This window comes from Anomaloglossus baeobatrachus, chromosome 1 (genome assembly GCF_048569485.1).
Source record: "Anomaloglossus baeobatrachus isolate aAnoBae1 chromosome 1, aAnoBae1.hap1, whole genome shotgun sequence".
Lineage (NCBI taxonomy): Eukaryota > Metazoa > Chordata > Amphibia > Anura > Aromobatidae > Anomaloglossus > Anomaloglossus baeobatrachus.
In genome coordinates, this window is record NC_134353.1 from 303,724,549 (window position 1) to 303,738,480 (window position 13,932).

General features: G+C 40.7%; 1 protein-coding gene across 2 annotated transcripts in view; it reads right to left on the reverse strand.

The window, feature by feature from the left end:
* Window positions 1-13,932, reverse strand: part of GRID2 (glutamate ionotropic receptor delta type subunit 2) — a 1,893,008-nt gene that overhangs the window by 780,320 nt on the left and 1,098,756 nt on the right. For both annotated transcript variants that reach the window (XR_012754338.1, XM_075351083.1), the window contains exon 8: window positions 1,078-1,197. Coding sequence is in view for 1 of the 2 variants with exons in the window: in XM_075351083.1 (XP_075207198.1) it covers window positions 1,078-1,197 (120 nt within the window). In the remaining variant the exon portion in view is untranslated. The remainder of the gene's footprint in view (window positions 1-1,077; window positions 1,198-13,932) is intronic.

Sequence of the window (13,932 nt, forward strand, 5' to 3'; positions counted from 1 at the left end):
AGTTTATGACACGTGACACTGTAGTTAATCCTTCTGGACATGAATGGCAGGAAAAAAATTGAAGAAAGGTTGCAATGCAGGAATGTCTGGGTTATGGACAAGAAGCACCAATCAAGTTCCAAAAAAATTCTAGCTGTCACTTTGCATCAGTATCAGTGCAAACTATCCGTCAATGTTTCAATTAAGTAAAACACTATGGCAGGAGACCCAGGAGGACCCCACTTCTTACACAGAGACATGAAAAAGCTAGACTGCATTTGGCAAAAATATACATGAATAAGACAAAATCCTTCTGGGAAAGTGACTTGTGTACAGATGATGCCAAGATAGAGCTTTTTGGTAAAGCACATCCTTCTACTCCTTACTTAAAATAGAATGAGGTCTACAATAAAAAGAACACAGTACCTACAGTCAAATATGGTTGAGGTTCAAAATTTTTTCGTGGTTAATCTACTGTCTTTGCCACTGGGTGCTTTGACTGTGCAAGGCATCATGAAATCTGAAGATTTCAAACGAGTTTGGATCACAGTGTAGCTGGGTCTGTGTTCTAAATCATGGTGTTCCAGAAGATCAGTGACCCACACATACTTCATGAAGAAATGGATGGAAACAAAGCACAGGAGAGTTTTTAAGTGGCCAGCAATTTGTTATTATCTAAATCCCATTGAACCCCTGTGGAGAGATCTTATAATTGCTGTTGTGAGAAGGCACCCTTCAAATATGAGAGACCCAGAGTAGTGGTCCAAAATTCCAGTTAAAAGGTGTAAAAACTTGTTGATGGTTATAGGAAGTGATTGATTCCAATTATTAATTCCAAAAGGTCTGCAACCAAATATTTGTTTGAGGGAGCCAAAACTTTTGTCAGGTTGATTTTTGGAGTTTTGTGTGAAATTATGTCCAATTTGATGTTCTTTCTCAGTTTTTTATTGTGTTGTTACAATACACACAAAGGAAATAAACATGTGTATAACAAAACATGCATAATTGCTAACATTTTCTGCTATATATGCTATACAATACATATATATTCAGTGTTTAATTTATAATACAATACAACAGTTTTCTTTGGCATCCTACCTTGCGAGCACTTCTGCCAAGTTCCTCCCCATAGTTTGTACCAAGAACTTCAAAGTTGATATTTGGATTGTCACCAACATCATCAAAATCGAAAGTCCCGGTAAGTCCATTTACTGCACCCTAAAAAATAATAAAAAGAAAACAAGTCAGCAAAAAAAAGTATTTTGCATACAGTATGTAAATATTTTATTTCTTTCTGTTATGTGTTTATAAATATATAGATGTTTCTCTTTTTCAATAGTGCTTTAATCAGAAAAAGATGGTTAACTAGGTAATTTAACCTTTCCCTGCCTTTTTTCTGTCTATAACTAGAAGAAAAAGTTATAAACAGCCAATACTGCTTTATTAAACCCCTTCACAACCTATGCGATACGTATACATCATGGTTGGGAAGGGGTTCCTGACCTATTATGTGTGGATACTTCATGGCAATTGTGCGGGGCACAAAAGCTGTGCCCACGTGATCGTCGCTGGAAGCTTGGCTTACATTAAACCAAGAACCAGCTTTCACTGCCAGGAGTGGTGCCTGCATTGCCCCAGGCTGTTGAACCCTCTAAATGCTGCAGTCGGTATTGATCATTACATTTAAGAGGCTAAGAGAGGGAGGGAGCTTCCTCTCCAGTCCGATCGACGCTCCCATGACATCATCACAAGAGGATAGTCATTACCAGCTCAACACAAGGTTGTCTTGACAACCTCCAAGTCAGCAAGCTTTGGCAAGCCTGTTAGACTATGGCAGGTACATTGTCTTAATGATTTATGTCCCTGCATCCCTTACAGATGTAATGCATTGCAATGCTTTTGCATGCCAATGCATTATATCAGCGATCAGAGTAATGAAAGATACATTTTATAAAATGTGGTCTCTTATAGAGGGTTCTGATGTTCTGGCAACTTGGGCTCTGCCAATGTAACATGACCATTTGAGAAAAAATCTGCATTTCAATATGGCGCTCCTTCCCCTCTGAGCTTTGCACTGGGCCTAAAAAGTAGTTTCTAAATACATATAGGATATTGGCGATCTCAGGAGAAATTGTGAAACAAATCATGTGATGTTTTTCCTCCTTATAGCTCTTTTAAAAATTAAAAACTTGGAGTGAAAGAAACATTTTTTGGAAAAAAAAAATAATTCATACCTATAGCCAAGTGTTACACAAATATGTACATATGTACATGTCTATCTATCTATCTATCTATGTATCTATCTATCTATCCCTCTATCCCTCTATCCCTCTATCTATCTATCACTCTATCTCTCCATCTATCCCTCTATCCCTCTATCTATCTATCCCTCTATCTATCTATCTATCTATCTATCATCTATTTATCTATCTATCTATCTATCTATCCATCTATCTATCCCTCTATCGATCTATCACTCTATCCATCTATCTATCACTCTATCCCTCTATCTATCACTCTATCCCTCTATCTATCCCTCTATCCCTCTATCTATCTATCTATTTATCTATCTATCCATCTATCTATCTATCTATCTATCTATCTATCTATCTATCTATCTATCTATCTATCCCTCTATCCATCTATCTATCCCTGTATCCATCTATCTATCTATCTATCTATCTATCTATCCCTCTATATATCTATCTATCTATCCATCCATCTATCTATCAAATCAAATCAAATCAAATAGGCTTTATTGGCTGGACCAAAAAACTATTAGCATTGCCAAAGCAAAAAAAGAAGTGTGAAAGGGGAGTGGGTTAGGGTTGTGGGGATGGGGTGTTGGGGCCACAATTTAGGGAGTGATAGCCCATTTGGAGGTCTTTAGTACCCCTCATCTTATGACAAGTGGAGACATATTGGGCAGCGATCTCCACCATTGATTCCTCTTCCCCCAGTAGGATGCGGAGTTTCATGTCCTCGTCCATGGATGGAAAGTCCGGGGTATGAGCGGTAAATTTCTGGAAGTGGGAGGCCCTCACTGCTGAGTATTTGTCACAGTGCAGCAGGAAATGCGCCTCATCCTCCAGAGCCCTCTGCTGGCAGTGCTGGCACAGTCTGTTCTCCCGCAGCTTGTATGTCTGTCGGTGCCGCCCTGTTTCCACCTCTAGGCTGTGGGCACTCAGTCTGTACAGGCTAAGTGTCTGCCTGTCTTTGGGGGGACGTAACCTTTGCAAATATGGGGCCAGAGTGTAGTCCCTCCGCAGTGACCGGTAGATGGTGAGTTTCTGGGCGTTCTCTAATTCACTCTTCCAGACCTCTATGTATTGCATCTTGCAGCTCTCTGAGACCTCTTTTATTTGGCCTTTTGTCAGGGTGTGTTGCTGACTTTGGCTGGACTGGCTGCAGGGGTTCCTGGCTTGCTCTGGGCTCCGGCTCAGCAGGGCCTTATGATGGTAGGAGCTGGGGTTGCTGTTCTGTATGTGTGCCTAGTGTGATAGTGCCCGCTTGTGTATACTAAGCCATAAAGGGAATCGGCCCAGCTCTGCCCAACAGGCTATGTTTGAGGTGCTGCGATGGACTTGGAGGAGATATTTGCAGAACTCCAGATGGAAGACTTCAGTTGGACTGGAATCCCACTTTGTTTGGTCTGGATAGGTCACTGGGCCCCATACCTCGCTGCCATACAGCAGTATAGGGTTGATGACGCTGTCGAATATCTTGAGCCAGACTCTCACCGGTGGTTTGAGGTGGTACAGTTGTCTTCTGATAGCATAAAAGGTACTGCATGCTTTCCCTTTCAGGGTCTCTGCTGCTTGCTTAAGGCTCCCAATTTGGCTTAGCTCCAGACCGAGGTAGGTATAGCTGCTGGTCTTCTCCAGCGTGGTGCAATTTAGTGTGAGGGAGGGAGTAGAGGTTTCGTTATACTTCCTCTTCTGAAACACCATGACTTTGGTCTTCTTTTGGGTGATGGGCAAAGCCCATGTGGTGCTGAATGTTTCTAGCACAGCCAGACTATCTTTGAGGCCTTTCTCGGATGGGGAAAGCAGCAGGAGGTCATCTGCGTACAGCAGGATCTTCACCTCTCGGTCATGCAAGCTGAGACCTGGGGCGGGGGAGGATTCCAAGGCTGAGGCCAGTCCATTTATGTAGATATTGAATAGAGGTGGGCTCAGGCTGCAGCCCTGTCTTACCCCGCGGCACTGCCGGAAGAAGGCCGTCCTCTTAACGTTCACCTTCACGCTGAACCGGTTCTCAGAGTATGAGCTCTTGATCACGTCGTAGGTTTTGCCACCCATTCCACTCTCCAGAAGTTTAAGGAACAGGCCTGGGTGCCACACTGAGTCAAAGGCCTTCTTGAAGTCCACAAAACATGCAAATATTTTCTCCTGTTTTTTGTCGTGGACGTGGGTCTTGATGAGGCTTTGCAGGGTGTAAATGTGGTCCATGGTGCGATGGTTTGGCATGAACCCAGCTTGGCTTCTGCTGAGGGTGTCCCGCTGGGTAAGGAAGGTGATGATCCTTTTATTAATAATGCTGTTAAACAGTTTTCCCAGAATGCTGTTAACACAGATCCCTCTGTAGTTTGCTGGATCATATCGGTCTCCATTCTTGTAGATGGGCGTTATGAGACCTTGATTCCAGCTCTTTGGGAAGTAGCCGCCACTCAGGACATGGGTGAATAGTTTAGCCAGTGCATGTATATCTGGGGAACTGTATTTGATCATCTCTGGCAGGATGCCATCACTGCCCGCTGCCTTCTTGCATTTCATAAATTTGATTCTGTCTTTTATTTCCAGCACACTGATTGGTATGTCCAGAGGATTTTGGAAGTCTTTGATTGTTTCCTCCATGTCCCTGAGTTTAGTGGTTAGGTGCTCCTGTTCTGGAGTTAGGTCTTTTTCTGGTATATGCTTGTAGAGGCCTTTAAAGTAGCTGTGCCAGATGTTGCCATTTTGGATGTGGAGGGTGCTATGCTTGGACTTCGTGCCAATATGACTCCAGGTTTTCCAGAATGAATTGTCCTGGAGGGAGTCCTCAAGCTTCTGTAGTTCTTGAGAGATTTGCCTCTTTTTTTTCTCCTTCAGAATGCGCTTGTATTGCCTCTGTAGTGTGTCATGAGCTGATCTTAGGTCCCTGTTTTTGGGGTCTCTGTGTTTTTGGTTTGAGGCTACCCTTAGGGAGTTGCGTAGTGACTTACATTCTTTGTCGAACCATTTTTGGCCTTGTTTGTTTGAAGGTTTCTTGGGGTTGGTCTTTCTGATGCCTGCTAACTCTGCCATGATATATAGGATGTTGTTAAAGTCAGTCACGACCCGGTTGACTCCTTGCTGGTTTGATGTATAGCGTCTTGTGTTGAAATTTACAAGTAGCTCTTGGATCTCGGTTCTGTTGCTCATGTTGGTGTATTCAGTGGATAACTGTTTAGGCCATTTGTAGGATGGTGTCAGGTTGTGGAAACCGGTCAGGTAGGTCTTATCTGTGTATTGCTTGTCCGTGGATCTCATGTACAGCAGTGTCTGGTTGTGGTCTGACAGGTGAGTTTCGGGGGTGACTATGAAGGCATTTATTTTTGATGGGTCCATGTCTGTTATTGCATAATCCACCACACTGCTGCCAATGTGGGAGTTTAGTGTAAATCTCCCTAATGAGTCCCCCCTGATGCGCCCGTTCACTATATATAACCCCAAGCTATCTATCTATCTATCTATCTATCTATCTATCTATCTATCTATCTATCTATCCCTCTATCCATCTATCTATCTCTCCCTCTATCCATCTATCTATCCCTCTATCCCTCTATCTATCCCTCTATCTATCTATCCTTGTATCTATCTATCAAATCAAATCAAATCAAATAAGCTTTATTGGCAGGACCAAATACAAATTAGTTTTGCCAAAGCAAGTGTACATTAGGGACTGGGGCTGTGGGGATGGTGGGTGGGGACTGTAGGAAGGATGGATGGGGCACATCCAGGGTGGGAGCTATGGAAGTCCATAGCTTGTGATGGGGCATATCCAGGGTGGGGACTGTAGGACTGTAGGAAGGATGGATGGTGCACATCCAGGGTGGGGACTGTGGGGGCACTTCTAGGATGGGGGCTATGGAAGTCCATGGCTTATGATGGGGCATATCCAGGGTGGGGACTGTAGTAACGGTGGTTGGGGCATATCCAGGGTGGGGATTGGGGATTGGATCTATCTATACTATCTATCTATCATCTATATATCATCTATCTATCATCTATCCATCTATCCCTCTATCCATCTATCTATCTATCTATCTATCTATCTATCTATCTATCTATCATCTATCCCTCTATCTATCTATCTATCTCTCTATCTATCCATCCATCCATCTATCCATCTATCCATCTATCCATCTATCTATCTATCTCTCTATCTATCTATCTACCTATACTATCTATCTATCTATCTATCTATCATCTATCTATCTATCATCTATCTATCTATCCCTCTATCTATCTATCTATCTATCTATTTATCCATCCATCCATCCATCCATCCATCCATCTATCTATCTATCTATCTATCCCTCTATCCATCTATCCATCTATCTATCTATCTATTTATCTATCCCTCTATCCATCTATCTATCTATCTATCTATCTATCTATCTATCTATCCATCCAGCAGTGATCGATTATAATAGCTATATTTCATTTTCTGCTAAATGTTTAATAGTGCACTTTATCTTATTAAGTGAAAATTACAGCGAGAGCTCTTCGTCAGCTTTCATTTGGCCAATAATGTAAATATATTCTGTTTAAGTTTTTGTTATAATGTTCTTGGCAATTGCTTCTGTTTGCCTTTCCAGTTTTAATTTAGGTAATAAATATTTAGACGATGTTCCTCAATCAATAAAACATTATCCATATTTGTATAATTGTAACTGATATGCGCATTACTGCAAGCAAATACTGGAAGCCAAAATTATTTATTACACTTAATTTAGAACATTATTTAAATGAAGATTTAAACGCCTCTGTCACATTTTATAATTTGCTTTAGTAAACATACAAAGTATTTAACTTTCATAACTATTTGACTAAAAATAAGTAAAATAGATAAAAAGTATATGTACAAAGTAGAAAACGATACTATGGAATGTAGTTGTCCTAGGTATCCCATTGAAAAAAGTATGAAATAATAAAGTAGTGATATGTCAACATCCCAAAAGCAAATATATTGGCTGAAGATTTTAAAGACTAAAAATATAACACCCAATATTAAACTTTCCAAGTAAATATATTTAAGTTGTGTTTGATATATTTACGCTATTAAAATAAAATACATTTTAATTATAATCCCCAACGTTCTCATCACAAGGAGCACAATAATTAACACTTCAACTCTGTTGACTAATGATCCCAACCCTAAAAGCTTTGGAATAAATGTGGTAATCTGATGTGCTGTTGTGTCTCTTGGAAAATAAATCACTGTCATTTTTCAGTGAATTTAAAAGACTGCCCCTTAAACTTGTAATATAAATTAAATTAGTTCCAATTATATTCCAATCTACTGCAATATAGATATTTTTTAGAAATTCTTAAACTTGTAATGTAATGTAAATTAAATTAAATTCCAATTATATTCATATCTACTACAATATAGATATTTTTAAAAATTTCTCAGTGGAAATAATGGATACACATTTTGGCAAAATGATAGAATATTTAAAATGTTTTAATATTTCTTTTAATTGGTACTTATACAAATAATTTGTATTGTCTAGGCTCCTACATCTTATCTAAAACTCTAAATCTCTTATCAACACCATTGTGTTTTAAAAAGGTCTTAGGGGTGCTTCACACGAGATCGCTACCGAAATCGCTGCTACGTCACGGTTTTTGTGATGCAGCAGTGACCTCATTAGCGATCTCGCTGTGTGTGACACTGAGCAGCGATCTGGCCCCTGCTGTGAGATCGCTGCTCGTTACACACAGCCCTGGTTCGTTTTTTTTATTGTTGCTCTCCCGCTGTGACACACAGATTGCTGTGTGTGATAGGGAGAGAGCGACGAAATGAAGCGAGCAGCAAGCATGGAGCCGGCATCTGGCAGCTGCGGTAAGCTGTAACCAGGGTAAACATCGGGTAACCAAGGTGGTTACCCGATATTTACCTTTGTTACCAGCCTCCGCCGCTCTCACGCTGCCTGTGCTGCCGGCTCCTGCGCTCTGCACATGTAGCTGCGTACACATCGGGTTAATTAACCCGATGTGTACTGTAGCTAGGAGAGCAGGGAGCCAGCACTAAGCAGTGTGCGCGGCTCCCTGCTCTCTGCACATGTAGCTGCAGTACACGTCGTGTGATTAACCCGATGTGTACTGTAGCTAGGAGTGCAGGGAGCCAGCGCTAAGCAGTGTGCGCTGCTCTCTGCACATGTAGCTGCAGTACACATCGGGTTAATTAACCTGATGTGTACTGTAGCTAGGAGAGCAGGAAGTCAGCGCTAAGCAGTGCGCGCGGCTCCCTGCTCTCTGCACATGTAGCGACGTTATGATCGCTGCTGCTTCTGCTGTGTTTGACAGCTAAGCAACGATCATAACAGCGACTTACAAGGTCGCTGCTATGTCACAGAAAATGGTGACGTAACAGCGCCGTCGTTGTCGCTATGTGTGAACCCAGCCTTAGAATGTGGCGACTCTAGTCTGTTTCAAGCCCTTTTGTCCTTTGTTATTTTGATCCATTTTTCCTTTTTTTCTATATGCTTTTTTAATCAAATTAAATTGTTTTCCACATCTCATAAAAGGATGTTGCTCTCACTCATGTAAGTGTATCAACAATTGTAGTGTCTCTCTTGCTTAATCTAAAATCAATAAACACTGAAGTTGATTGTATTTATATGATTGCACCGTTCACCTGAATCATTGTGAAGGGTCATATTGTCTTCTACAGAGAATTTTTTTTTTAATTAATTTTCCTGCAGTGATGCTCCTACAATCTCTGCTTGCACATACCTTTCCAATGTTTCCCATTTCCAGATTGTGTATATTCCATTTATTTATGTAATTACAACTTTGTGTCACTTTGAAATCTACTTTTCAGTAAGGTTTGTCATTGTGAGAAATTTATGCGATTATAGTTCTTTTTTACATGCCATTTTACATACAAAATGTTTCATAATTGCTAAAGCTGGGCAAACCCGGAGATGTTCCCAAGTCCAGCTGCACTTAAGAACATATCTGGTTTATGACCTGACTTGACCCAAACTTGAGCTCAGACCCAAAACCAAATATAAGTCTATGTGGACCCAAACATTAGTGCTATGAAATGGGTTTAGCAAGTGTTAGAGGACTGCAAAAGAAAGAAAAATGAGGATTAAAGCAGGATAAATATACTTAATAAAAAAAAAAATAATAATAATCTTTATTTCTATAGTGTCAACATATTCTGCAGCACTTTACAATTCAGAGGTTTACATACAAGCAAGTAACAGTTGTAGAAGATACGATAATTTGGGCAAAAATACAGACAACCCTGTTCGGAAGAGTTTACAATCTACATTGAGGTGGGTGGAGGGAGTGAGATATATGTGCTTATTTACAATGACAATCCAGCCATCTCAAAGAAATGGGGGATAGATAAAGGCTGCATGAACTAGTCATCATCTAATCTTTGTGATGCTTTTGTGTGTGGGGGAGTTTGATAGAGATTTATGTTCTCAGAAGTAGTGGAGGGACTATGTGAATCGAAGTCGATTAGGGTGCGTGAAAGGCCACTCTAAAAATATGTGTTATTAGGGATCGTCTGAAGCTGAGTAAATTGTGGTTTTCCCCATTTTCTTGGGATAGAGCGTTCCAGAGCATTGGTGATGCTTGGGAGAAGTCTTGAAGCTGGGAGTGGGAGGTTCGAATTAGTATGGAAGTTAGTGGAATGCTGTTTGTGGAGCGTAGAGAACAAGTAATTAATAATAATTAATAATAATAAGTAGGGTGAAAGACAGAGAGGAGTATGGAGATGTAGGGGGTGCTGCACTGTGGAGAGCTTTGTGGGTGAGAACACACAATTTGAATTTGATCCTATGATATGGGCAGCCAGTGCAATGACTGTCACAAAGCAAAAGTGTCCGAGTAAGAATTAATCAGATACATGACCCTGGCTGCTGAATTAACCCCTTCAGCCCCCGGGCACTTTCCGTTTTTGCGTTTTTGTTTTTTGCTCCCCTTCTTCTGAGAGGCGTAATATTTTTATTTTTCCATCAATCTTGCCATATGAGGGCTTGTTTTTTGCGGGATGAGTTGTACTTTTAAATGAAACCATAAGTTTTACCATATAGTGTACTGGAAAACGGCAAAAAAATTCCAAGTGCGGAAAAATTGCAAAAAAAGTGTGATCGTACAATAGTTTTTGGGATATTTTATTCACTGTGTTCACTATATGATAAAACTGAGGTATCTATGTGATGCCTCAGGTCGGTGCGAGTTTGTAGACACCAAACATGTATAGGTTTACTTGTATCTAAGGGGTTAAAAAAAATTCACAAGTTTGTCCAATAAAAGTGGCGCACATTTTGCGCCATTTTCCGAAACTCATAGCGTTCTTATTTTTAAGGATATATGGCTCAGTGATGGCTTATTTTTTGCGTCTCGAGCTGACGTTTATAATGATACCATTTTTGCGCAGATGCTACGTTTTGATCGCCTGTTATTGCATTTTGCGTAAAACTTGCGGCGACCAAAAAACGTAATTTTGGCGTTTGGAATTTTTTTGCGACTACGCCGTTTACCAATCAGATTAATTGATTTTATATTTTGATAGATCGGGCATTTCTGAACGCGGCGATACCAAATATGTGTATATTTATTTATTTTTTAACCCTTTAATTTTCAATGGGGGGAAAGGGGGGTGATTTGAACTTTTAGGTTTTTTGTTTTTTTTTATTTTTTAAAACTTTTTTTTTTACTTTTTTTTTTATTTTACTAGTCCCCCTAGGGGGCTATAGCGATCAGCAATCCGATTGCTGATCGCTATCTGCTGATCGCAGCTATACCGCTGTAATCAGCAGATTCAGTCACTTTGGTTTTCCCTCTGCTCTCGGCCGAGGGAAAATGAAAGTGAAACATCGTAGCAGCAGGCGTCATCACATGACCCTGTGCTACGATGGCAACCACCGATAGTCACGTGATAACACACGTGACTTCCGGTGGGGGCGGCGGTGAGTAACAAACATGGCCGCGCGCATTTAAATCTTGCTGCCAGACTTTGGCAGTAAGATTTAAGGGCTTAATGGCCACGGGTGGAAGCGATTCCACCCGCGGCTAGCAGGCACACATGTCAGCTGTTGAAAACAGCTGATATGTGTGCCGATCCACGCCGCCTGCGCGCGGCAGGGGGCGGGGCTTAACGGGACACGATCCTGGACGGATAGATCCGTCCAAGGTCATGAAGGGGTTAAGGATGGACTGTAGAGAAGAAATTCTAGTTAAGGGGAGACCAATTAATAGAGAATTGCAGTAGTCAAGGTGGGAGTGGATCAGTGCCATGGGGAGGGTTTTTGTAGTTTCCATGTGAGAAAATAGTGGATTGTAGAGGTGTTTTTGAGGTGCAATAGGAGTCAGAAAGAGATTGTATATAGGAGGTGGAGGTAAGATTGGTGTCAAGTATAACACCCAGACAGCATATCTGCTGCCTGGGAGTTATCGTAATGCCGCACACAGAGAATGTGATGTAAGGTTTAGGAAGGTTACAAGACGTAGGGAGTAGAAGAAGTTCAGTTTTGGAAAAGTTAAGTTTCGGATATAGAGCAGACATGATGTTGGAAACTGCAGACAGAAAGTCACTGGTGTTCTTTAGTACAAAAGGGGTGAGGTCAGGGGATGAGGTGTATAGTTCTGTGTCATCAGCATAAAGATGGTACTGGAAACCAAATTTGCTGATGGTCTGTCCAACTGGGGCAGTATAGAGAGAGAAAAGAAGAGGGCCAAGGACTGAACCTTGAGGGACCCCATCAGTGAGAGGAAGAGAAGATGTGAAGCCAACAAATGATTCGCTGAACGAGCAGTCAAAAAGATAGGAAGAAAGCCAGGAGACCGCAGTGTCCTTTAGGCCAATTGAATGGAGCATAGAGAGAAGGAGATGGTGGTCAACAGTGTCAAAAGCTGCAGAGAGGTCAAGACGAATAAGCATGGAACAGTCACCATTACGATTTGATGTCAAAATGTCATTGGTGACTTTGATGAGGGCAGTTTCTCTTGAATGTATGGAGCAGAAGCCAGATTTTAAAGGATCTAGAAGAGAGTGAGAGGAGAGGTAGCAGCTTATCAGGTTTCCGCGCAGCTGTCACATTGCTTCCAGGTTCACTCATGAAACATCATGAATATTCAACCCACCCTCTGTGACAGCATCTGTATTTGGTTGCAGTCAGACTATGCCCCCATCCTTTGTGCCAGCATCTGTGATTAGTTGCCCTCATACTAGCTGTCTGGAAATGGAGTGTAAAAATTATTATTATTTATATTTTGATACCGTGTCTCCAGTTGTGTGCTTTATCTTGGCTATGTTTTCTTTTAAATTATTTAAATAAATGGATTATGTTGGACCTGTAGGGGTGTTTCTGGGATGGCTGCAGGCTGCTATTTTTAGGTTGGTAAGGCCCAATTCCATGGGCCTCCACAGCCTTAGAATATCAGCCCTCAGCTGTCTGCTTTATCTTGGCTGGGTATCAAAATTAAGGGGGACCCCATGCCTATTTTTAAATTTATTTATTTAAATAATCTTAAAAACCCCTTTGGGGGCCCTCATATTTTTATACACAGCCAAAATAAAGCACACAGCTGGGAGCTGCAGCTTCCGCTGTCTGCTTTATCTGCACTGAGTATCAAAATAGGGGGGAATACATGTATTTTTTTCCAAATAGTTTTTTTTACACGTCACTTTGGGGACTCAGACAGCTAGTGTAAATGCAACCAATCACAGATGACAGCACAGTGGTTGGGGCACAGTCTGACTGCAACCAATCACAGATGCTGTGACACATAGTGGGCGGGGAAGCAGGGAATATTCATAAGGTTTATTGTGAGGACCCAGAAACAGTTTGACAGCCACTTGGAAACTTAGTTGTATAATAGTCCTTCTTTAATCTCCATTTTGTTTCTTCTTACAGCCTCCTACACCTTTATCCTGGCGGCCGAACTTGAACAGCAATATAGACATTCCCTGAGAATGTTTGGTGTCTGTGCATGGACACTAGGTTTCTGGTATGCACCCCGAACTTTAGTTCTTTAGTGCTTAGTTCTCAGTTCTTGTCCACCCAATACTAATAATTACTGTACTTTAAACCATGTAGGAAAAGGGTATACAAGGGGTTTTCTAGGACTGAGATATTGTTGATTTATTTTTAGTAATTGTATCTGCTGTGAATGACTTAACCTGTGATTTTGATTATTTATTTGTATTAATTGGATATGCTACTGATGACTTTTCCTGGGATATTGATGATTTACTTTTAGTAATTTCATCTGCTATTGATGACTTATCCTGTGATATTGATGACTTATCAATTAGAAAATTTTGGACAGCTCCCTTAAAAAAGAGCAGTATGTTATTGTAAGCGCCTTGATGTTTCAAATAATAAATTCTATTTATGCTTACGGGAAGTTACTTTACTTCTCCTTCTCTCTAGCTGATCATCATTTTAAAAGGGATTTCAAATTATAGAGACGGTCCTCAATTGAATTAAAATCTCTTTTTTTATATAATAACGGAATGATTTTTTTTATTCAATATTCTATAAAGCAATGAGCCATATGAGATATAGATTACAAAACGAACCATCCAATTACATGTTTCTCCCCAAAACTGCCCTTTGTTGTATCCTAAGTGCCATAATGGCTGGAAACATGTAATCAGATAATTCCTTTTGTTCTCTGTGTCTGATATGGCTTACTGCTATTTTAGAAGAATTAAAAAAAATGTTGGATTTTCTTC